The sequence below is a fragment of the Mytilus californianus genome, unplaced genomic scaffold (assembly GCF_021869535.1).
Source record: "Mytilus californianus isolate M0D057914Y unplaced genomic scaffold, xbMytCali1.0.p SCAF_10, whole genome shotgun sequence".
In the NCBI taxonomy this organism is placed as follows: domain Eukaryota; kingdom Metazoa; phylum Mollusca; class Bivalvia; order Mytilida; family Mytilidae; genus Mytilus; species Mytilus californianus.
In genome coordinates this window covers 30,795,948-30,822,504 of record NW_026262582.1, presented here as the reverse complement: position 1 = coordinate 30,822,504, position 26,557 = coordinate 30,795,948, and the positions used below count along the sequence as shown (strand labels likewise).

Genomic DNA, 26,557 nt, shown 5'->3' with positions numbered 1-26,557 from the left:
AATTGTAAAAAATTTGAATGAAAACACAAATAAAAAGCAGCACTTTTTTGTCATGTTCATAAATAAAAAGTTGTGCACAGATTAAGGAGATGTTTTGCCAATGAGACAAAATATCAACCATGTAAACAACTATACAGACGGGAGGCCTTCAGTCAACAATCAGCAATCACACTTACATAAATAAGATGTTGGTGTTTTTGTTAAGCAAATAAATAAATATGAAACAAGCACACTTACCACATCTTCTTATTTTTATACAAACACAAACATTTATATTTCACCAATCCTTTACAATTTTGTATATTGTAAGAAGAAAAATCATTGTTAGTATGAATATTAGTTTATGTTTTTGTGTCTACACTACCGTTTTTGATATCTGAATTTACTTTCATATGGTTTGAACGTTGCTATCAAGACCAAACATCCAATTTGAATTTTTATATTTAAGTCTGCATTTATCGAAATTTCTTACTTTCAAACTTTGAGACATCAATTTATGTTAATTTTCCATCAACAGGAATATAAATGCTATTTGACTTAACCGAGAATTTGAATCTACTGAAGTCGATTCATTAGAGGTTAAAATGCATTAATTAGTTTTCGACACAACCAAGTTTGACACAACTTGGTTCGACTGCATTCTTTTGAATTGAAAATAGTTTTGAAAAAGAAATAATTATATTGGCATATATATAGATTCTACCACTGCTTCAAGTGTAATATGATATTTCTCCACTCTTGACAATTAAATTTTTTTATATCTACAATGCGAGGCTCATAGCACGAGATTTGTTGGTGGAATCTGTTTCTCTAATGATTTTTAGACGATATGCCGACGAACTTATTCCTTCTATTGCAATGATCTGCTAAAACATGTGTTCTTTTTGTGTGACATCATCAGACATGGTTCGCCTTCTTTTCGTGGCATCATAATGGGAAATTCAAAAGAAAAGAAAAAAATTTGACATCATAATGGAACTTGACCAATTAAGAACTGAGATCAAACTTACGACACGTTGATAAAATGAAAATAATCAACAGGTCAGGAAAAGTATTAATCGGCTAAGCATTACAGAAACGTGTTTATCTGTGAAACATTTAAAATGTGGTAAAAAATGCCTTTTTTTCAGGACTTGGTTGATATATTTGGAAATTATGTAGACTGGAATTCTGAGACTGAGAAATCCATGTAAGTATATTGAAGATGAAAATAACATTTTATAAAGGAGTTGGTTCACTACACAGGCAAATTTTGTTCACGTGAATTTAATGTGAAATTAACGTGAATTTCACTTGAAAATAGAATTTTTCAAATTAAATTAAGATTTCCATGGAATATATGATACATATAATACAAGATATTAGAGGTTGACAAAATGTTTGATTTTCGGTTATTTTTTTTTAACTTAGACACCATTTATATTTTTTCACGTGAAATTCACATGAAATGTTTTACGTGAAATAATTTCACGTGAAAATTTAACGTGAATTTCACGTGAAATTAATGTGAAATTCACGTGAGCAAAATTTGGCTGTGTATTACTTGTATATTTATCAAAGATTTAATATGATTGTTAGGAAGGAAGAATGAAGAGAAATATTTATCTATTACTTGTATTTTTATTATAGGTTTGATATAAGAGTTACGAAGGAAGGAAGAATGAAGAGACAAATATTTATCTATTACTTGTATTTTCGTTATAGGTTTGATTTAAGAGTAATGAAGGAAGGAAGAATGAAGGGACAAGGGTTTATCACCTTACCATCAGAAGAATCCGCTGAGAAAGCAATGAATGATACAAATGGATTTGTCCTCAACAATAAACCTATGGCGGTTGTATCCTTTTCCTAATGGGGCTGCCTTTCTTGGGTGTTGACAAATCACAAATGAATTAAAAAAAAAAGATGTGGGGTATACATTAATGAGACAGTATACCAACAACATGAAAAGAAGTAACAAATTAAACAAGCTGTATTAAATGATAGACATGTGTCACTCTATACGATATGTTATTCTCTTAATTGACCCAAATCTAAAGAAAAAGATGAGAATAAAAAGATACAATTAAAATTCTGCAATCAACAACAAAATCCCCAAATAAGGCCAACTAAAGTTAATTAGTAGATTTTCATCCAGATTTTTGAAAAAAATGGGGTGGGTAGGTGGATTTAATTTTTTAATTTTTATTTCCTCCGAAACTCTTTTTGTAATGAGTTATTCATAAGCAAGGGTAATAATAAGCTTATGTCATGTTTATATAAGAAATTCTACATAATTTTTCAAAGTCTTAAATAAATATTTCTTATTGGCAACGACTGTTCTGCATGTAATTGCCGCTTTAGAAACCTATTTTAAATAAATAGCAAAAACAAGGAGAAATGCTCACTTTTCGACTACCTACATCAAATATGTTTTGCTTTCTTAGCTATGGTTAGTAGTGTCCATGAAATGAAGTGTAGGCAACACAAGTATTATGACTACATAGTGAAATGAAAACTCAAACTGTGTTGAAATACTAGGGTTGATGCTTTTAATATTCTTAAGCAAGGTGCAAATTGTTTCTATTTTATTAAATTACAATGTAAAACATGAACTTAACCAAAAGGAAGAGTATTTTTAATGACTCTATTGAGGGGCTGGGGACAGAACGTGTTTGATGTTTGTCAACAAAAGAACGACAACCTTGGGGTAAATCGAAGGGCTAAGCTTTGCTTTAATACATTTTGTATGTTGGCCGACTTTTTGTACTAAAAAATATACACGACTATAAATCTCACAAGTTCGTGCTTATGTCAATTTCTTTATTCCAGTCATGTTTATTGTACCAATGTTTTTCACTATTCTTGCGTTTGGATATCATTCACAGTCCAAATTTCCTGGCTCAAAGTCATTGTTTAAATAAAAAAATCCACGGTTTTCAAATCACTGAAATTTGTGACACATCCGTGTGATATCGCGATTTGCGTTCTTAGACTCCGTAAACCGAATATTTCATGTTGTTCCCGTACTCAATCTCTATTCACAGAATATACTGTTGTCATTATAGAGCAGCAGAATATGTTGACTTAATTATTTTGGTTAAATTACTCAAAGAAATACGAAAACCGAAATTTGCAAAAGGAAGTTTGAATGAAACTAAACTATTGACGGTTATCGATAACGTAAATGAACAAAATCCGGAAATTGTAAATTTTCAAAAATAAAAAAAACTTGGGGCAGGACGATTTCAAAGGGGCGGGCGGGGATGAAAATCTATCAATTAATTTTAATTGGCCTAACAAAAGATAACCACAAAGGCCCTTCCCAGCTTTTTTTATGTCCTTTTTGGTCATAAAGCTCTTCAACTGTTTCGGTTCTTATACATCCTTGGCTTTCAAATATTTGGCTTTGAGGGTTCCTGATGATGGTAAATCCAGAAAAGCACTTCAGAAGCATGAAATTTATAATGTGTAGATTTCATTTTTAGGACATGGTTCAAGCTGCTTTTTTCAGGTCTAAGACTTCCTACTTTTAAGGTCTCTTTAGCCTATTACTTCTGTTGTAAAGTTTTGTGTCTGGCTACAACCATATTAAAGGTGCAGTCAACTGGAGTTGAGTTTATAGTGGACCATGTGAGCTCAAATTTTCACCTATAAAACTGATAATTATGAATGTAGATGTACAAAATATAAACAATTTTCAACCCATTTTAAATTTCTTACGGGAGGATAATTCAATTTATAACTTTCCAGGAGCTTTTAAAGAGGTACTAAAACGCTAAAATCATGTTTGTCTTATTCTAAAGTTCGTAATTAATGTTTAAGAATGCAAAAAACCCGATAAAATTTCATCTTGTAATTATCGAGATATTTGCAAATTACTGTCAGTTTGTCATTTGAACACCTGAACGATTTAGTAAAACACGCCACTACAACGCACTACTTATACCCAACGGAAGTGACGCACAGTGGGTAACCCTGATCAAATACGAGTGTTATATTGTATGCAAACAGATCACGGCTTGCTAAGTAAAATAACAGTTTTGAAATATAACAGTGACAATTATTACATTGAGAATATTGATAACCATTTATCTAGGCTTGATAATCGCATAAATATTTTAATCAAATGTTTATAATTAGAAAAGTATTGAAAAAACAAAAGCACAAATCAACCTTTTTTTCAATAAAATATTAACATGTGCATCCTAAAGTGGCCGTAGAAGCAGAAGTAGAACCGTGCATGTTATTTTCCATGGCGGAAAAACGGCATTCAAAATAGGACACTCCCAACACGTGCTTCCAAAAGACGACGGAGTTCGATTTGTTAAATTAAACTATGTGAATTTTTCTGAGCAACAAAAAAATAAAAATTCTCTTTCTTACGATTTTAGTTAGCTACAGCAGCATTTCAAAATTATATAAGTTTATTCTCTAGATAATGTGAAGAATTGAGAACTGTCAGTCACATTAATCTGCTTGACTGGTTTAGCAAAAACCTGAATATGTATTGATCAAGCTATTTCATTAAAAATGAAATACTGGATAGACTTGTAATTAACCTATACAGAGATTTGAAAATCAAACAAAATTTTAAAATGGAAATCAGTATAAGTATATATGATTGTCATAGTCCTTGGACCTTAATATGTAAAAATATTACTATATGTGTCATATGTACAAACGTTATATCAGATCCCAGCTGGACCCAGCATCATGAGCATAGTCCTACCTACGGACGAATGTAGGATAGAAAGTTACAGTACAAAAATTCACAATTCAGTTTTTAGTTTATTATTTTTTTTTTTAATAAGAAAACATTTGTCAAAATAATTTTTGTTATTTTTTCTAGAACTTTTATATATATGGCAACTTTGTAAACAAAATTTATTCTGAAAAAATCAATAATGAAAAATAATTGTAAAGATAACATTTTGTCAAAGTGGTTTGGTACTTAAATGTTTTCATTATGACATAGTGCCAATAAATATATCCTTTTCATGTATAAAATTTGACATCTATTCATTACTCTAGGTTTAAATGAACTATTTCATAAATTGCAAAATTAATATATTCCCCTTTGAATGGTTTTACACTAGTAATTTTTGGGGCCCTTTATAGCTTACTGTTCGGTGTAAACCAAGGCTCCGTGTTGAAGACCGTACTTTGACCTATAATGGTTTACTTTTTTAAAATTTTGACTTGGATGGAGAGTTGTCTCATTGGCACTCATACCACATCTTCTTATATCTAAGTAACCAAAAAAAAAAAATTGTAGAAATTTTTCCTATGTTTTCAAACAAAACTAAACAAATAGTATGTGTGACTTCTGTACTATCAAATTTGTTACTTTCTGTCCTCTAACTTTCAGTACGTTTGCCATCACAGGCCTATTTTATATGTAAATATATATTATATTTTTCTGTTATTAGAAAAAACCTATATCGTAGAAATATAAGAGCAATAGAATTATTAAATAAGTTAAAATGTATTTGAGCATTTAAAACTACAACAAAAACCATTGATATAAAATCTTTAGAAAAAGGGGTGCGCATTCCAAAATAACTTGTGTCCTAAATCCTGAATGTAATGATCTGACACACCAATTTTTTTTTTAAATAAAAAAAAATTATACCATACTGCTTTTAAAATATTGAACTTATCTTTCATTTGAAATTTAAGCAATGACAAATAAATAACCAAACAAGAAAAATATTAATCCTTTCGATCACCTTTTGATCCTGATAATTAAAACAGTCCGCACTTTGATACTACTGATAAGTAAACATCCTGTATACAGTAAGGTAATAAAGATCAAACGGTAGCTATTATCCCTCCACTCAGGTAATTAACAACTTGGCCATGCAGAAATGCCACCTGTTGTTTATAAAGTGATAATCTTTATAGTTTGATAATTATAAAAAGGTATTACACATACCCGGTTTTTAACTGGCAATTAATTATTTTTATTACATGGAACAGAAGCCTCTACCGTCATATCTTGCCAAGATGTTATGCAACTTTACGTACATGTAAATATAAACTATATTTTTTCTCGACTCAATTTTTTTTAATTAATAGCTAGATTGATAATATATTGACCATCAATTTGTCTCAGTTCTACGATCAGGAACAATGTTTTCAGTTGAAAACTCAATGTTGAATTATCCCAACCCTATCCCCCCCTTTTTCTGTTGAAACACATTATAAATACACTTCCCTTCTGAAACATATTTTGTTCCTTTCGACAAATTGTTCATAATGAAGAATGAGCCTTGAATGGGTAGCGAAATTCATTGGCAGTGCTTTCAATCAACGATCAGAAGAATGTTCATTTATTAAACAACGTTTAGATAAGCCGAAGAAGTGACCCACTGTGCGTCACTTCCGGAAGATTTGGTTTTAGTGCTGTTTCCGGAAGTAGCGTTGATTGGATTTTCCGAAGGTAAAAATAGTTGAACTTTACACGCTATTATCTCTGTAATTAGTGGACCAGATTGCATTGGGTTTTTTGCATTTTTTATCAATTATTTCGAACTTTTAGATAAGAATAACTTGTAATGTGCGTTTTAGTACCTCTTTAAGAATCTGATAATTGTTGAAAAAGTCATTTAACTGAGGTAAAAATTTATGTAAAATCACCTGTGCAAATAAACACATGTAAAAATTAATAGATTTTGAAAATTTGGTTTTAACACCTAACAAACTTATGTTTAGAACACTGATATCTGGTTAAATATTTTTTTCAAGTTTACATAAAGTTTTTCCTTAACAATAATCCAGCAATATGCCCGATCAGCCAAACCCAAAGATGCCACTGAAGAGAAGTCATGACAGTAAATGGCAGATGGTTTATAATGGAAAATAAGTGATTTTCAAATCTCATTGAAGTGGGTCGCTGAAAACCAGAGAATTTCAATGACCATATGACTTACTAAACTGAATGAACAGTCAATAGTGTTGGTTACAGTAGACAGACATTAATCAATAAAAATCGTCAATTTAATGATTTATTATGTTATTTTCCTTAAAGTTTTGTGCCAAATCATCAACATCAAGATTTTGGGGATATAATTTATTTCTATTAAATGTAAAATGGATTGAGGAACAGTTTAACTTATAAAACAGGAATTTACTTAGCCCTATTTGGCATGACTTTCTGAATTTTTGGTTTTAATGTTCTTTAACTTGGAATTTGATTTGGTCTTCCAACTGTTTTGAGTGTGACTAATGAGTCTTGTGTAGACCAAACGTGTGTTTGGTGTACCATATTTATAAGCCTGGTATAGTTGATGAGTTTTTTCCTTACAATAATTTCAAATGGAAACTGTTGTAGAAATTTCCTAGCTTGCAGTGGTCTGAAGACAAAATCTACATCTTTCTAACCATAGTTAATATTTGTATAATCTATAATTTTACTACCATTTCAAATTTTGTAGCCCAGATATGTTATATAATAAGACAGTTACCCATCAAGTAACAGTGACATGAAATGAAATATTTGTGTTTGCAATTTATTCAACATGGGAATAAACTTATCATAGATACTAGATTAAAATTGTGTACACCAGATGTCGTTTTGTCTTCCAAAGACGCATCAGAAGAGGTTTTGAAAAGAGACAGGAAACTATTTTATAGTACTGTAAACTGCAAACGTTTCAGTCAATGAACCATAACTGAGGGGGTAGGGACAAATAATGACCATTGTTCCAAACATGATACAGTGCCAAGCAAATATCATAAGTAGATCCCCTTAATGGACTTGTTTACAAACTGTAGATATTGTTGATGCTGCCGTCAACAAAAACAACACACCCAAGTCTCGCCTCCATGACTTTGCAAGGTAAGACAAAAAGAGATGAGGGAGTCTACTTTAATGAGACAAGCAATGAGACCAGGAAAAGTAGAGCAACATATCTACTGTCTTCAACAATATATAGTGATATAATTCTACTTCATTGTTTGTTTCCTATCTTAACATTGTCCTGAAGATGCCACTCTTAAGTGATGAAACATGTCAAACACAATAAAATAGTGTCCTTGTCATAACCAGGATGTTCTTGTCTCTTTATAGTTTGTATTGATAAGGTTTTGTGACAACCACTGCACACTCTGATATCCATCCTGATTACTCTGTCTGTACAGCCAGAAGGTGTTGGTTCACTTGACTTAATATATAGAAATGTCTAAAACATTAACACCAGGAAAAGGCTTTTTCTTCAATAATGTTTATAATGCCTTGTTTGTTACTTCTGAGGATTCATTATTATTCGTGAGATACTAATTTTGTGAATTTCCTAGATATAGAAAACCCATGAATTCAAATGTTCAACAAATAGCAAATTGTCTATAGCCATGTATACAGACTTTGTCAAAACCACGAAATCAAAATACCACAATATGCAATAATTCCTCAATCCATAAAAATTGTATCCACAGATAGAATCAGGAAAACTGGTAGTCAGAGATTGCTCTAATGTCGAACAGCCTTTTTATACGCCCGTTTACGGGACGTATTATGGTATACCGTTGTCCTCATGTTGGACAATAACTCAACAAGAGTGCATACGCTGAAATGTCTCGCCTGCTTTACTGAGTTTATGTTGATAGTCCCAAATATAAAGCTTTACTACAAGTATCACATAAAACTTAACATGATCCAAGAAAATGAGGTCAAGGTCAGATAAACCAAACTGGAAATACATGTACGCCTTACAATCATTCCATACACCAAATATAGTTGACCTATTGCTTATAGTTTCTAAGAAACAAACTTGGTGTGAGCCGAGGCTCTGTGTTGAAGACCGTACTTTGACCTATAATGGTTTACTTTTATAAAGTTTGACTTGGATGGAGAGTTGTCTCATTGGCACTCATACCACATCTTCTTATATCTATTTACATTGACCAACAAACCATGAAAATGAGGTTAAGGTCAAATGAACCATGCCAGACAGACATGTACACCTTACAATCAATCTATGCATTAAAAATAGTTGACCTATTGTTTATAGTATCTAAGAATCAAACTTAACCATGAAAAATTAACATTGACCAATGAACAGTGAAATTGAGGTCAAGGTCAAATAAAACCTGCCAGAATGACATGTACATCTTAAAATATTTCCATACACCAAATATAGTTGACCTATTGCATATAGTATTAGAAAAAAGGACCTAAATACAAAAACTTAACTTTAACCACTGATCCATGAAAATGAGGTCAAGTTCAGATGACACCTGCCAGTTGGACATGTACACCCTACAATCATTCCATACACCAAATATAGTAGACCTATTGCTTTATAGTACCTGATATATGGACTTAACCACGAAAACTTAACCTTGTTCACTGATCCATGAAATGAGATCGAGGTCAGATGAAAACTGTCTGACAGGCATGAGGACCTTGCAAGGTAAGCACATAATAAATGTAGTTATCCTATTACTCATAAGAGAGAAATTAATATTACAAAAAATCTGAACTTTATTTTCAAGAAGTCACTGAACCATGAAAATGACGTCAAGGACAATTGACATAAGACAGACAGAAACTTCATAAAATAAGGCATCTATATATAAAGTATGAAGCATCCAGGTCTTCCACCTTCTAAAATATAAAACTTTTAAGTAGTTAGTTAACGTCACTGCTGCCGCTGGTTCATTATCCCTATGTGGAGCTTTCTGCGACAGAAGTCGCAGGCGCGACAAAAACTCTTTAACCAATTTGCATAAAACTTTGGTGAATTGTTTATATCTGTTGACATGAACTCCCTTTCGATTTTTATAAATTTTAGATTTTACATTTCCGAGTTATGAATTTAATTTATTAAAAAAGGTGTATTTTCCAGTTATCAGACAATAACTCAAAAATGCTTTGAGCAGTTTTCAGGAAACTTTGGTGAATTGTTTATATCTATTGACATAAGCTCCCTTTCTATTTTTATAAATTTTAGATTTAACGTTTCTGAGTAATGGGATTTTATGCATAAAAAAGCGGTGATTTTCAAGTTTTCGGACAAAAACTCAACTCAACTAGAGCAGTTTTCATGAAACTTTGGTGACTGGTTTATATCTATTTGATTAACCTCCCTTTAGTTTTTTTTTATAAATTTTCTGATATGACGCAACTGGCGTATCATGCGCTCATGGCGCAGCTCTTTATTTAGGACTGGCAGGGGAAATGGGGACTGGGACAGTGGGACGTCAGAGCGCAGTCCATATAGAAAACATGGAAATAGCAGAACCAAAAATGGGCCTACAGGTTTCTGAGATTTTTGCCTAAAAAGGATGTCAAGACATCAGAGCAATCTTGTACTAGAGAACTGTCAATCCTTGTCATTTGAGATCGATGTCGAACACCTACATTTTGTACCAAAATCAGGATTTGAACTCACAACCTCAGAGTTGCAAGCAATCACTTTGACCACTCCGCCAAAGAGATCTCCCTCTGTTAGAATGGAATAGTAATTTAAATTTAGATAGACTAACTAGATTGTAAAAGGTTTTATTCAAGCAAAACTTGAGCAAACAAAACAAGCAAAATGTATTGCATAGAGTACCTTTATCACAACATCAAACTATATAAATATCAAATACATCTCAATAATTTATGACATTAATACATGTACGACTAATAAATTACTTTTTTGTTACCGATAGGAAAATATACCTAGTTAAAAAATCTTGTAGATTTATTGAGGAGAAAGTAATTTTTAAATTTTGAATTTATAAAATATGAACCTACTACAAATTTAGCCATCTATACCACAAACATCTAAGATAAAAATTCCAAGCTTTGTCTTTGACCGGTTTACAAATCTATCTTTTAATTTATATGTAACAATATTTGTTTATTTAGATTGACACAGATGTAATGATAAAACTCTCAAACTTGATAAATTAATTAACTCGCAACCTCTCTTTCATCACAAATTACAATGCATTTGATTTTTCCTTTCAGTAAGTTAGAGCAGATTTTATTTTTTTTATATTTTAGAACACTTTTTATTTGTAAGAAAAAATAAGCGTCTTGAGAATTCTTATGCAAACAATGATTAAAAAGCCATGAAAATTTGCTATTAAAGTTAAAAAGTAATGTGCATATACATTAACAAAAACAAAATATATATTCACAATTAAAAAACACAATCACATTTATATACACAATATAATGTAATTTTAAGTACAATACATGAATTATCTCCCTTTAATGAAGGAAACATGAATTTATTATTTCTCATGCTATTTCTTCATTTTGGTTAAATTACAATGACTTGTATCAATCAAATTGGTTGAGTTATCCACTATTTGATCACCTTTTCTTTATTTCAAGAAGAATTTAAAATGTTAGGGTGATTTTTAAAGATTATTTTTAAGCATGTAATGTACTATAAAATTACTGAAATACTGGTGCAAATTTAATACTGAGTGTAAAAATACAAATTAACAATCAGAAGTGTATAAATAGAAATCTGAATATAAATAAGAAATGAAAATGAGACACAATACAAAAAAAATAATTTGTATACTGGTGCAATCACACAACTTTAAACAGGAAGAAACACATTGTTTCTTTATATATAAGACCTTTAAATATAGTACAAAGTTAACATGTTACTTTTTACCAGTGTTTTTATTAATTGAATGGAAGAAAATCTTTTTAAACCTCTCATTAAGTTATGAATGTTGATAATTTGAGATAATACATATTTATACAAAATTTTTAAACTGTCTTGTAAACTTTGGTTTTGATTTTTAATCCTGTCAGACAATAGACTAACTTAAGAGCTGACTCCACATTCCATAGCTATCTTCACCACTGGCTTATATAGTCCTTAGACTGAAAATAAAGAAGACAATATAATTAGACAATGTTGTTAAATTCAAATACAAAAAACTTCTTAAACATTATCAGAGTTAAACAATTGCATCAGGACATGGTTTAAGGCTTTTTTTCAGCTGGGTATATAAGGATTTATTGTGAAAATTCCAAAAGATTGTTATTATTTTTTAGTTTTGTGTTAGTTTGCTGTCTCATTGACTGATACTCCAAAAGATTTTTTTTGTTTCTATCCATAAATGTCTGAAGGTTTGGAAATTTTAAATGTAAAACTAATGGTTAATTGAACTGTGACAAATGTATGACTCATTTCTATATTAATATAAGCAAGAGATTTTCTGCCAAACATAACACTTATAATAATGATTGATTGATTGATTGATTGTTTGTGTTTAACCCCACATTCAGCATTCATGGCTATTTCGTGGCAAGTTTTTGTTGAGGAAGCTGAAGTTCCCACAAAAAAAAGAACCTTCATCAGGAAAACTGCCGATCTTTGACAATTAAGACGGAGTCAAACACTGTGACTGAGTGAGTGATCTTGACATTAGTGAGGTTAGAACTCACAATCTCTATGTTGACAAGGCTAGTGACAACTATGGATGGACTACTTAAATCAATCAACCACAGTGCCCCCTCCCCCCATTAACAATTCAAACAAAACCAAACAACATAATATAAACCATAACACATCTAGTTTGTATACTTACGCTATATCTATTATTGAGTTTGGCAGAATATTCATATAATTGTTGTCTACGTGCTTCTTCTCTTCTTTTCCTAGAAAAGAAATTAGTACACCAATAGTTAAAAACAGAGATCTACATGTATTAGAGAATGTTTGACGTTATGAAAATTGTGTTTATTCAAGAACTTGATAGGTAAATGATGATGGGGGTTATTAAAGGGAAAATTCGCGATTTTTTACTTTTCATCTTATTATGTTCATAATACCATAAAAAACATATTCACCAAGTTTTATCTGGATATGAACACTAATAAAGAAGAAAATTGGGAATTAATAATTTAATTTATTCGAACTTCCTGACTTATGTGACGTAGTTTAAGTCTTTTTGCATGCCGGGAGTGAATAAATCTCATTGTAAGTCTTGTTCGTTAATCATCTAATAACGCGATTTAAAGCGTATCGACGACTTTTGGCGTAGCTATTAACCAACTAATAATTAAGAAAGTAAAGTGATCAGCCGTGCAACTTTCAAAATTAAAATGTACGATTTATATTTAAAGGATTTCTGATATGATTATAGTAATAAAAGTAAATCATACAATAGAATATATTTTTATGAATTTTTTTTCCGATGGATATTTTGAACAAAAATATATAACTGATATTGTTTTACAAATGCATGTTTGTATTCTCACCTGAAGGCTTTTACTTCAGTCTAGCAAACATTTCCCACTAGTACTTTGTAAATACAATGTGTATTGTACTGTGACACTTAGTGACTACCTGTTGAATGCGTGGTTAGATTCAAGGTAATTAAAAGATTAGCATTCTGTAATTCTATTCTTTTGATCTTCACTCAGTGAATTTTAGCCAACACGGTTCACCGTTACAGGTGTGAACAACATTTCGTATGAATGATAAAAACATTAATTATTTGGGGAGGAATATGGTGGCAAAATACCTGAATCGCCATTATATATCTTTTATATTTTGCGTAAGCTTAATTTTAAAATAGATAGGTGAGTATTTTGTTGTAACATCGAAATTCTGAATTACTTTCAATTAAATAATTTTATAAATAAAAATGGCCCACGTAAACGAGCGTATAAACCAAGCACTGTACTTACTTTTTCAAATTATCATTGGTATTAACCTTGAATATTTCAATGTTTAGAGAAACTTATCGCGGTTACATGATTAACATAGCTTGGTCCGTCCACAGCGATCTACATTTACCTAATCGGAAATGCCCTTATTAAAATATTTAAAATCTCACAACGTATACATACTTTAGCTATTTGACCATCGATGTTTAAAAAAAATAACAGAATCAATCTAACGTCAACTTTCCTTTTTTGAATGGAGACAGACCGGCGGAATCAATTTTCAATGTGCTTTATATCTTGTACCTTTGCAAGACTTATCATTCATTCATAAACCCACTCTATACCAGAGACATATATGCCAGTCTTAACTGACAAGAATACACCTCAAGCGGACAAGCAGTATATTCTTTAAATTTCTGTGATTTAATACCAAAAAAGAAAAAAATCCCGAAATTAATTTGATACTTTGATACTCAATATTTTTCCTGGAAAATATTCACATCCTCGTTTGGTCTGAAAATAAGATAAGAATTTGGTATACAGAACACGCAGAAGTGTGAGTGTCATATTGTTATATCAGAAATCATTATAAATTGAACTAGTATACGTAAGACCTCATTGGACGTCACCTAACCACATACAGGTAATATACAAGTAGCTCTGATATACCCGGAAATGTCTAGGTAAATCACTACCAATACAGAATGTACCAATGCAAAGAAAATTCTGATGATTGTGAAGCGTGACCATTCATGATTTTAGAGGAGTCTTAGGTGGAAATTGCCGGTACGATTTAAATTCTGACTATATTTTTTTCTCTCAATTTAAATCACTGAACTACAAAAAAAAAAAAACCTACGTCCAAGATCAGAATTCTTCATGTAAATCTGAGACTACTATAACACATGTCTCAGTGTAAATTCATAAATACAACGTTCTTATTTTGTAACTTTCAATATACTTTACCTCCAACCAACTCCCCCTCCCAACCCGGGAACAGTATATCTAACATTACAATATTTGTGTACCTGCCCAAATCAAAAAAAAAAAGAAGAAAAAAGAAAAAGATGAACGGTAGGTCACATCAGATTCAAATATTTATATGGTTGATTGTCGTTAACTAGAGATGTATAGTTACATGTCTCTGCGTTAACTTATAAGAATGACAGGAAAGTATATACTTGAAATAGATTTATGATGAATAATATGCAACTGCGGCACCCCTTTTAATCAAAGTGTACATGCATGTATTTTAATGACTGTCCGTTATTTCGATTAAGAATGAGAATTGTACTTGAAATTCTATAGTTGCCAGTGAGACTTTTTTTTTACCAGATATGCGACTTTTCGTATTTATATTTTCTCTCATATTACTCTCATTTAATATTTTATGCATAAGTGCAATATTGGGAATAGTTTATTCCCCCACAAGCCAGCTAAATAAATTAATCAATCATCTAGCTAATCAGACGTTAATACAAATACTATCAGTCTATCCGGAGTGAAGTTTCTTTTTTTCTTCAAATAGATTTCTGGGGAATCATTAGTGTACGTCCAGTAGCATATATATTACATGCATGTCGGAACAGGAAAGTTAGTAAATGTACTTTTAGAACCATGTTCTCATCATTATACATTATACCCAACAATTGTGGTGATGACGAATTTCTTTAACTGTTCGAGAACAACCTAAATGAAATATAAATCTGTGATTTTACTATGTCCATAACTTCGATGAACCAAAGCAAGTAAGATATCAACCTGTATTTAAATCAAATTGGTTCTGGATGTTTCTCTGTTATATTCAAAAACATGTATATATTTTTAATTGCGACTAGACTATCTATAGTTCCGTAACTTTCTATCTAGGCGTATTAACCAATGATCGACAAGTGCGTACATTTTTGTTAAATCAATATTTGTATGTTTCAAAATGTCCATCATTATTGACAACGAGTACATACTTACATTTTCCACAATTGTGGAAAATGTAAGTATGTACTCGTTGTCAATGCAATTTACCCTTGGAAAAATTTTATCAAATCTTTTTTTGGAATTATTTAGATTTTCATAAATATCATTTTTTACACCAGAAATGTTATTTATAAACAAGCGTAAGTGTTAAGTAATGACTAGTATATCACTATCGGACACGCAAGACAAAGATGTATATTACACCTGATAGTTTCAAAATGGAAAGTTACAAGTTATCGGCCGTGTACACTGATCAATACCCTCAAAAATGAAGGGATGCATGAACTTGCTTTATGTAATTGTGTAATAAGAGTTTTTAAGCCCGACAGGAAATCGCAAGAATACCTGGACGTGTCACCTCACAATACCTCTGGGAATAATTCCTTTAGCCATGCTGGTGATCAGATAAGGGAAGGTCTGAATTTATTTAAATAATTAGATATAAGAAAATGTGGTATGAGTGCTAATGAGACAACTCTCCATCCAAGTCACAAATTGTCAATTTATACAAGTAAACCATTATAGGTCAAAGTACGGTCTTCAACACGGAGCCTTGGTTACATAAAAGTTTATTACATAAAAGAATTATGAACAAATTAGATTTTCGAAAACAATCATACACGGGACAATTATATATGACTTTGAACTTGACTTTTTAACTAATTCCCATATAAATTTCATGTTTCAAAACTTAGTAAAAACAAGGATTTGTAAAGTAACAAATACAAATCCTTGGTAAAAAAAAAAACAGTTTAAAAACGACAGACCATAGTTATTTAAAAAAAATAATTGCATTTTCCGTATCATGTTAGTTAGGAAAAGTTGCACAACCATGTCTATTATAATCATTTTTGTGACCCGGGAAACTGTTTATGCTTTTCTTGTCAGATAAAACAACTGTACGCTTTACAAGAAATCGACATGCAATTACGACTACATTAGGTTACTGCTGGTTTTGGTCCTTTGTGGTTTATAGATATATCGTGGTTTCTAAACCGAGAAGATGTCAAAATGGCCGCATGCAGAGAATTGATCTCTAAATTTAAAATCGATGGTGATCTTTTATATAGCAGAATAAAACTTTGATATTTATGAATTTGTGCTTTTTTATACAAAATGAACATAATATCAATTTTTCATTTTTTTGCGAAGTTTCCCTTTAACGACCTTGACTGGCTATACAGCCCTCACACGGTCGGCAAAGGTAAATAATATCTGAATGAGAGCAACCAAAACTAATCAAATATTCATCTTCAAGAGCAACTTACAGTCTTCAAAAAGTGTGCTACACCATATCTGACAAGTGTCCACACAATACTAGCTCTAAAGATTTTTCAAGTGTGTTATTCAGATTGTTTAATATGGCTGCAAAATAATCTGGTAAATGGTAGCAAAAGAGGGACGAAAGAGAGAGATTAACAAGAATTCATTGTTTATAAGTTGTGTATTGCGACTTGCAGTGTTCTTCCAACAAATTGTATATACATGAACAGTAAAATCAAAAATAAATGCATGCATTCCTTGACCATAGACAAAAATGCAAAATCTAATTAATGCAAGGGAAGTAACTCTACTTACTTGTCTATAGATTGTGGGTCATGACCTGCAGGTTCATCAGGGGGACTTCCACATTTTCTGTAATGTTCTACTTGTAAATCATAAGTATTATCATGCTGTGTGTTATATCTATTTTCATTATTGGCCAGTTGTTCCTAAAAATAAAAATACAACAAATATGTAATTGTGATTTTTTTATATGTCTGTAGACTATAGAAATATTCAACTCAGAAAAATCAAACAGGTCTTCTGTATGTTCACCATTTGGTGAAATAAAGAGAACATTGGTCTATCAGAACAGGCTCCTCATCAGTTGTTTGTTTTGATCATTCTATTAATTTGCAAAGTGCCCACCATCTATTTAATGCATGTTATTTTATTTTTTCAATACATGTTTTTGCAAAAGGACAGTAATTAATTTCCTTCACAAATCCCCTAAAAGCTGTACCTGTATTATTATATAAAAAGTTGATTGATCTTTAAGTCATTCGATGTTAAAGGAGCATAGATTGTGTATTTGTCCCAAAATACCTGGTAAAAGATACATTTTGTAGGTTCACAAATGAAAATTTGAAACTTTTCAATACAAACACTTTAACAGATTTGAACAAATAAGAAAATAATATATTAAACGATTTCACAGTTGACATGATTGATCTATCACTCCAAGCGTTATTCAATACAAGACAATAAAGAAACTTTAATTTTGATTTCAAATTTAAGATCAAAATTTAATGTTCCATAAACATGATAAAGACATAAAAGTTCTTTATAACAAAATTAAATGGTAAATGAAGGGTCAAATTAAAAATTTAATGTTTGAAAAAGCATTGTTTGTTCAGCTTTTAATGAGTTCTACTGCAATAACAGCAGGTTAATGCTTTCATATTGATTATTTTATATTGATATCAAAGACTCAATATGATTAATTCCAATCGTTATCTTTCTATCAAAGTGTTTGGTCTTAGCAATAGGTGACCTTATTTGACTCATTTGAGCGTTTGTTGGGCATAAAATCTACGTTAGTATGTTGAGCTAAGGGATGAATATTCTAATGGGGATAACTTCCTTATGACTGCTTTGATAACTGTTTTTAAATGATAAAATTAATATATTTCTTTAGGCAGGGTTGGATTATGTACATAAGAATAAAGAGGGGTGTTTGAAAAATGTCAAGCAGTCACAATTACTTTATCAGTTCAAAGATGCAGGGAGCTAGTTAGCCCATAAAACGTTTAAATGACGTGAGAAATCAGCGTATAGTAAAAGAGTATTATATGGATCAAACATATTGTAACTTATGTATAATTTAGTACTGATAGTCATTTTTATTCTCTTTAATAACATGAATTTTAAACACAAATTTAGAAAAAAAAACATTCCAAGAGGACTGATTGACAAAACTGACTCAGTATTTGATTTCTGCTGACTGCAAAAAAGTGACCCCAGATATTTCTAACACTAGCTGATTAAAAAAATACAGAAATATTTTTTTTACAAACAATTGAGGGGTATCACCAATTCTAAATTATTTTAAAAAAATAAATCTGTACATGTATTTACATGTAAAAATCTGGGATTTTCCAGTATTATTAAAATTACAATGGAAATTTTCAAAAATGCCCCAAGAAAGGACATTCAGTTATAAGCCTTAGAAACACAAACATTATACATAGACAGTCACTCTGACATAATCATTTATATAATTTAATCAGGAAATATTCATAAAAGATAATTTAACTATGCTTCATTTTGATGTGAAGAATTTATCACTGTCATTTTATTGAATTTGTAACAACTGGACATAATTAATTTCACACCTGTCAGATTTTTAATCTCAATGAACAAAAACTGGATTTTTTTGTGTAACTGTGAGTGTGATTAAAGGAATGATGTTTACACAGACATGAATATTCATGTCACTCAGTGAAAAATACATGAATATTCATGTCATTCAATGAAAAATCATGAATGTTCACATGTCATTCTGTGAAAAACATGAAATAAAACACATTTATATATATATGTATATCAATCTGTTCATTTCATTAACAAATTGCTTATTCAAGTATGTGGATTTACATTTTAATCAATTTCATTAAACATTGCAAAACAGGAAATTCCATGACTTGGTATCAAAAGAAAGTGGCTACTATCATGACTATCCTGTTCTTTAAATTGTTCATCTTTATCAAATAAGGCCATTTTTAAATCTTTAAAGTCTCATCCCTATCTGTCTAGATTTTTAAGAGCCAAAAACAAACAAGAGTGCACACGCTGAAATGTCTCGCCTTCTTTACTAATCATTGATATTATGTTGATAGTCCTAAATATAAAGCTTTATTACAACTGTCACATAAACTTAACATTAACCAAGTAAACTAAACATTGACCAATGAACCATGAAAATGAGGTCAAGGTCAGATGAACCATGCTAGGCAGGCATGTACAGCTAACAATTCTTCCATACAACAAATATAGTTGACCTATTGCTTATAGTTTAAGAAAAACAGACGAAAACACAAAAAATTAACACTGAGCAATGAACCTTGAAAATGAGGTCAAGGTCAAATAAAACCTGCGTAACTGACATATAGATCATAAAATATTTCCATACACCAAATATAGTTGAACTATTGCATATAGTATTAGAAAAAAAGACCAAAACTCACAAACTTAACTTTGACCACTGAACCATGAAAATGAGGTCAAGGTAAGATGACACCTGCCAGCTAGACATGTACACCTTACAATCATTCCATACACTAAATATAGCTGACCTATTGCATGCAGTATTAGAAAGAAAGACCAAAACTCAAAAACTTAACTTTGACCACTGAACCATGAAAATGAGGTCAAGGTCAGATGACATCTGCCAGCTAGACATGTACACCTTACAATCATTCCATACACCAAATATAGTAGACCTATTGCATACAGTATAAGAAAAACAGACCAAAACACAAAAACTTAACTATAACCACTGAACCATGAAAATGAGGTCAAGGTCAGATGACACCTGCCAGTTGGACATGTACACCTTACAGTCCTTCCATACACCGAATATACTAGACCTATTGCTTATAGTATCTGAGATATGGACTTGACCACGAAAACTTAACCTTGTTCACTGATCCATGAAATGAGGTCGAGGTCAAGTGAAAACTGTCTGACGGGCATGAGGACCTTGCAAGGTACGCACATACCAAATATAGTTATCCTATTACTTATAATAAGAGAGAATTTAACATTACAAAAAATCTGAACTTTTTTTTCAAGTAGTCACTGAACCATGAAAATGAGGTCAAGGACATTGGACATGTGACTGACGGAAACTTCGTAACATGAGGCATCCATATACAAAGTATGAAGCATCCAGGTCTTCCATCTTCTAAAATATAAAGCTTTTAAGAAGTTAGCTAACGCTGCCGCCGCCGCCGCCGCCGTAGCCGCCGCCGCCGCCGGATCGCTATCCCTATGTCGAGCTTTCTGCGACAAAAGTCGCAGGCTCGACAAAAATGATTTCTGGTTAATTTTTCAATCATGTTTATTTTGCTAGAAGTTTTCACAAAATATGGATGAAAAATGATTATAAATAAAAATTGCCTGCCCACCTCAATTTTTCAAAAAATGTGAAGTACATTGTATTTAGAACTTTTTTATTATGGCCCTTATAATGAATATACACCACGTTCTAGTTTGCACATTATTGAAAGAAGTGTATCTGGTAATTACACATATAATTGTCAGAGCAATTTTGATGATGTTGATTTCACAGACAAATATTGATTGTTTGGCTAATGTCATGAATGTCTTTAGATCAACTAGGGAAAAACAGAGGATGGTTGTAAATAAAGTTACAGAACCTGAAATTGGTGTATAGCAGCAGTGACAAAAACATTTATAAAATAATATTTCTAGCTATCCAAAGTTTTAAGCCCCAAATAATTTCTTTCTATGAATCAATCAAGAAAATTTAAAATAACAATAAAAACTTCCTTTAAAATTAAATACACTTACTTATAATCATGATGAAAAGAGTATAAATTAAAAAACTTATCCGTGTCAAATTATTGATTTAATGATTTTGCTTATAAATTATTTACCCTTAATCTTCTCTGCCAGTTATATACACCTAATATAATATTTACATTTCTTTGGCAGGAGAGTGTTTGAACATCAATAAATATTTATATGAATTATTAAAATGCTGGACAGGACAGCTAGATCATGAAAATACAACAGATATTAAACAACATGTAATAAAACATTTTTTTCATAAAATGTTCTTTCAATAAATTTGCACATAAACTGTAAATGTTGTAGCCATTACAAGTCCCTTTTCATCTTATCAGTAAAAAACCTTACAAAAAATACTTATTCAATATTGGACATACAAAGTAACAAACTAAGCCAATTACTTAACTTCTTGGTTTTGGAGATAAATCATTTTGTAAATGGTCCAGATATCTGGGACAAACTGCAGTCAGTCCCTTTTACATTAATACTGCAGATTTGTTCCTTAAACCCCATATATAAAAATAAGGAGATGTGATTTGATTGCCAATGAGACAACTATCCACCAAAGCTCAAATGAAGAGGATGTAACTCATTGTAAGCAATTACCGGTATAGACAACTGTTACTGTAACAGCCTTCAACAATGAGAAAAACCCATACAATATAGTCGGCTAAAAAAGGCCCCTACATGAACAATATTAAACAATATTGCATATATGCACGTTTGCTGTATTATTGTAACCTATTAATGGAAATAATATGAGATGAGTTCGTGAAAATTTATTATATGTACAGGTTCGTTTATACTTTTTGGTAATCTGATACAAAAATTTGCCAAATACATGTATGCTCCTCTGTGATGTTTACCAAAAAAATCCTATAAAGAAACAAAAAGTGAAAGATTTTTATAGCCTGTGATGTTGTCAAGGGTCTATCAGGGGCTAGACCCAAATCTACCCTTAAACCATTTTATGCTACCTTATGAAGCATAAATACCCTTTAATGAGATCATTTGGCCAAAACCTGAACAAACATAAAAGATCAGTTTACAAACACGACCAAGAACAGCTCTAATCAATTCCAACAAAAATAAACAGCTGCGCCATGAGCGCATGATATGCCCTTCGTCTTGTGTGTGAATTTTTATGCAATAAGCATAAATAGTTTCTGACATATGGCGTGACATGCGAAAACCCCCTTTTTTTTTTACAAAAACCTCAATATCTCTAAAATAAAATTTTGAATCAAAACCAAAAAGTATACAGATCTTTAGATTAACATAACTAAGAAGTGTGTAAAATTTTAAGCAATAATCTTAAATCGTTTTTGAGATACGGCGCGACATGTGAAAACCCCCCCCTTTAAAAAAAAAAAAATCAATATCTCAAAAATAAAATTTTGAATCAAAACCAAAAAGTATACAGATCTTTAGATTAATATAACTAAGAAGTGTGTAAAATTTTAAGCAATAATCATAAATCGTTTTAGAGATACGGCGCGACATGTGAAAAACCCCTCCCCCTTTTTTTACAAAATACTCAATAACTCAAAAATAAAATTTTGTATCATCACCAAAAAGTATACAGATCTTAAGGTTAATATAACTAAGAAGTGTGTAAAGTTTAAAGCAATAATCATAAACTGTTTTTGAGATACGGCGCGACATGTGAAAAACCCCTCCCCTTTTTTAACAAAATACTCAATATCTCTAAAATAAAATTTTGAATCATCACCAAAAAGTATACAGATCTCAAGATTAATATAACTAAGAAGTGTGTAAAGTTTTAAGCAATAATCATAAATTGTTTTTGAGATACGGTGCGACATGTGAAAAAAAACACACACCTGTTTTAGTTACTAAGTCCCGTAACTCAAAAAGTTTTAATCTTATTTTCACCAAAAAGTATACAGATCTTTTGACCATCACAAGAAACAACTATGTTAAATTTCATGAAATTTGGATAAGTCATTCTCAAGTTATGGTGCGACATGTTGACGCTGGACATTTGTATAACATAATACGTCCCGTCAAAAATTTGACGGGCGTATAAAAACTTTTAAAAGAACTACATGTAGTACCATTTATTCCCGGAAAATATAACTGTTTGATGATTATTATAGGTTCTGAAATCCCTAAGTTAATTTACACAGTTGATTTCAGAGCTAATTCAGAAAAGCACATCTGGCATGTCCTGAACAGACAGAATTGAACAGAACCCAGTAAGGATTATATTATAAGGTCCTGCGCTGAGATGACCACAAGATTTAATTTTAGACAATTAGATCTATCTTATGATTAGAGGGAGATGTATAGTTGTGTATCAATTTGTCATTATCAGATGAAGATGTATTTGATCTCTCAGAGTTGGAGATACAAAGACAGTAACTTTAAGTTTTGCAAAAACTGGGGCCAAATTTTTATGAGAGTGGGGGTCCTTTTAAATCCTCCTCACAACATAACTGTCTACTGACCTTTATATAATCTGTCTGTATATATGCCATTCTATCTGCCCTCTGTTGTCGTCTTCTTGCTTCGTTGTGTTCAGCAATACCTGATGCTGCCATTTTTAAACTTTTAGTCAAATAATTATATGGCGGGAAAATAAATTCCAAAGTTTATCTGCAAAAGTTGACCTCTCAGACTATTTTACCAAGAATATACGTTGCTTCTTCGCCAACGATTCACAATGGATTGAAGGATATTTGGCTGAGTGACAGGTGTGTCAGTGAAAGAAAGTAAATCGATCGATTGCACAGTGTGAATCCGTTGCCTAGCACGCTAAATTTGACCTTGTGACCTCAGTTACTACCAGGGTCTTTCTCCCTCACCACTAGAGAGTTCGTTAAGTAGGTCGAGCCTAATCCCCAAATTTATTTTTGTTTATTAAATCTTTTGACATGATAAAATCGTATGAGTTTACTGACAAGAGAAACATGAAACAAACTTTATTAACATTACAAACGTCATGAAAACAGTTGTCGAAATTCTAAATTATGTCAAGGATTATACAAATCCTTGATTATGTAAGCAAGAATTTGTACAATTATATAAAAACGGACGATTCCGCCATGGAAACTGTAAACAAACTGATCAAAGTTAAAGAAACGCTTAGAATTTGGTTTCACCCAAAAACCCCAAATTCATTTTTTATTACACAATGCCATAATGGTCGTCTAATTAAAAAAAACAAATTAACAGTCAACGTTTCTTTACGTTTTATATAAATCAATCATCTATGATGGGTTTTTTTTAGTTAGTAAAATATTGTCTGAATATATTCTGAATTTACATACCATTTCAAATTATCCTGCAGTGGGAAACCGTTGGGAAAAGTTGAGATTCACTGAGAACGGATCGCAAATTGCATTTCTAAACCACAACTTGAAATGATCCAATACCTAAATGAACGGAAATAAATAATAACAAAGTAATCCTCTGCCACAACGATGGTGAAATATGAGGTTTGCATAGAAAAATTTTAACATGTACCGGATTGTCTTTAAAAAATCATAATTAATTTTAATAACCCGCTGGGACTAAATATACTTAGTCCTATAGTTAATAACAAAGAAATAATTTAACGAAATAATGTTCCCTTTTCACATTTAAGTAGAATAACTTGCTTTCATGTTTAAAAACTGTTAATCGAGAAGTTTCTTCCAGATACTCTTTTAGATACCAGAATACAGCAGACCTACCACATGTAAGAACAACTGCATATGGTCCACAATATTTAAGGTATGCGAGTGCTAAGCTTTGGAATGAGGTGCCAGATGAGCTACGCAAGCAATCATATTTAAATAAATTCAAGACCTAATAAATTCTTGGTCTGGCAGCTCATTCCAATGTTTCGCCTGCAAAACCAGTTAATTCTGTTCATTGTTTTAGTTTAATGCTTTGTTTTCAACATGGAAAAATTATTTTGTTTTGTTTACCATAGCGCTTCTGCTATTTTGTGCTTATTTTAGTTACTTAACTAATCTGTATGTGCTTTTTATGTTGCAAACCATTTTACTTTTGCTTTTGTGTTTTTACCTCATAAGTGCATGCTTCAGTGTGTGTGTTTAAGCTGCTTTATAGAACTTTTGTGTTGCATGTTTACATATTAATTTGAACTCTTGCTTTCTATGTTTAATTGTATGTGTGCATGACTTGATATGTATGTTTTGTTTGTTGTGCTTTTGTTCTGTCGGTTTAAAAGCTCTTCAGAGCTTATGTTTGTAATTGTATTGCTTATACCGACTCCAAATAAAGCTTTGTGTCTTATGTCTTTATGTCTTATAGAAATGTCTGTGTTTTAAGTGCCGTTTGGCAGTCAAATCTTGTTTCACTTATTTCAACATTTAAGCTGCGATAATTCATTTGTCCCTTCTGGCTTGTTTGGCTACCGGGTATAAAGTTTTCGTTTTTGTTCTTGTACTCCGAAATTTGTTCCTTTCAATTTGAATCCGTTTTTCAGTATAATTTCTTTATCCTTAGTTGATATAAATTTTGCTAAAATCGGACAATTACCCCTGCGACCTCTTTTCCCGAATCGGTAAACTGAAACGAAGTTGACATTTTTTGTCAATATTTAACTTTTGGTTGATAAAAGAATTTAGTGTATCTTCTTTGTTTTCCTCCTGGTGAAATTGAATGCCAGTAATGATAAGGTCAGTTTTCATTAAGCACCACTTTAGCTCGATAACATCATCTTCATTGATACGCAATCTAAAATCTACATTTTTACCTTTCAAACTTGAAATGTTTCAAATGTGTTCTTTACACCTATCTACCTCTTTGTGTATCATATATGACTCATGGTTTTGTGTATCATATATGACTCATGGTTTTGTGTATCATATATGACTCATGGTTTTGTGTATCATATATGACTCACGGTTTTGTGCATCATATATGACTCACGGTTTCAACACTCCCTTCAATTTCAGTGCTTCGATTCATCACAAAATCGATTATTACTTTATGGACAAGTGAATTAACCGTGCATTGTGTAACAGCTATCATCTCATGCAGTTTGCTTTTCAAACTTCTCAAATCGATGCTGAAGATCACGAACAACTTCTAATAGCCTGTTTAGAACTGTGGCAGTTTTTGGTGCCAAGCAGGATTAAGACATTTTTATTTCACAAAAAGTTATTGACGTTCAGTTTATGATGTTAGGTCCTATTAAATGATAAACTTACCCAACAACTCAATATAAAATTCGATAGAAAGATGATCTGAATGTCAGTTCGTCAACAGTTGAGCATATATATATATAAACTGTAGAAAGCCATTCACCAATGACTGACTGATTATAAATATAAAATTTTTATCAAGCTTTTTTCGGAGATTTTTTTTTTTATAAAGCCGGACTATAAACGAAGATAGTTGTGTTGTAAATTTTTT

At 31.3% G+C, this 26,557-nt stretch overlaps 2 protein-coding genes across 3 annotated transcripts in view; one reads left to right on the top strand and one right to left on the bottom strand.

Moving 5' to 3' along the window:
• Positions 1–6,985, top strand: part of LOC127717924 (RNA-binding region-containing protein 3-like) — a 36,939-nt gene extending 29,954 nt beyond the window's left edge. The window contains exons 13-15 of one of the 2 annotated variants that reach the window (XM_052223795.1): positions 1,131–1,189; positions 1,705–1,837; positions 6,763–6,985. In XM_052223795.1, the coding sequence (XP_052079755.1) occupies positions 1,131–1,189; positions 1,705–1,837; positions 6,763–6,813 (243 nt within the window). In that variant the 3' untranslated portion in view covers positions 6,814–6,985. Of the gene's footprint in view, positions 1–1,130; positions 1,190–1,704; positions 1,838–6,762 lie in introns of those variants that run through there. The other variant, XR_007989471.1, reaches the window with a different exon arrangement.
• A 3,485-nt stretch (positions 6,986–10,470) lies between these two features.
• Positions 10,471–23,973, bottom strand: LOC127717931 (uncharacterized). The gene is made up of 4 exons (XM_052223807.1): positions 23,638–23,973; positions 17,168–17,301; positions 12,532–12,601; positions 10,471–11,821 (listed from the first exon to the last, which is right to left on the bottom strand). The coding sequence occupies exons 1-4, from the start codon at positions 23,728–23,730 to the stop codon at positions 11,795–11,797; spliced, it is 324 nt and encodes a 107-aa protein (XP_052079767.1). The 5' UTR covers positions 23,731–23,973; the 3' UTR covers positions 10,471–11,794.
• Positions 23,974–26,557: the final 2,584 nt, after the last annotated feature.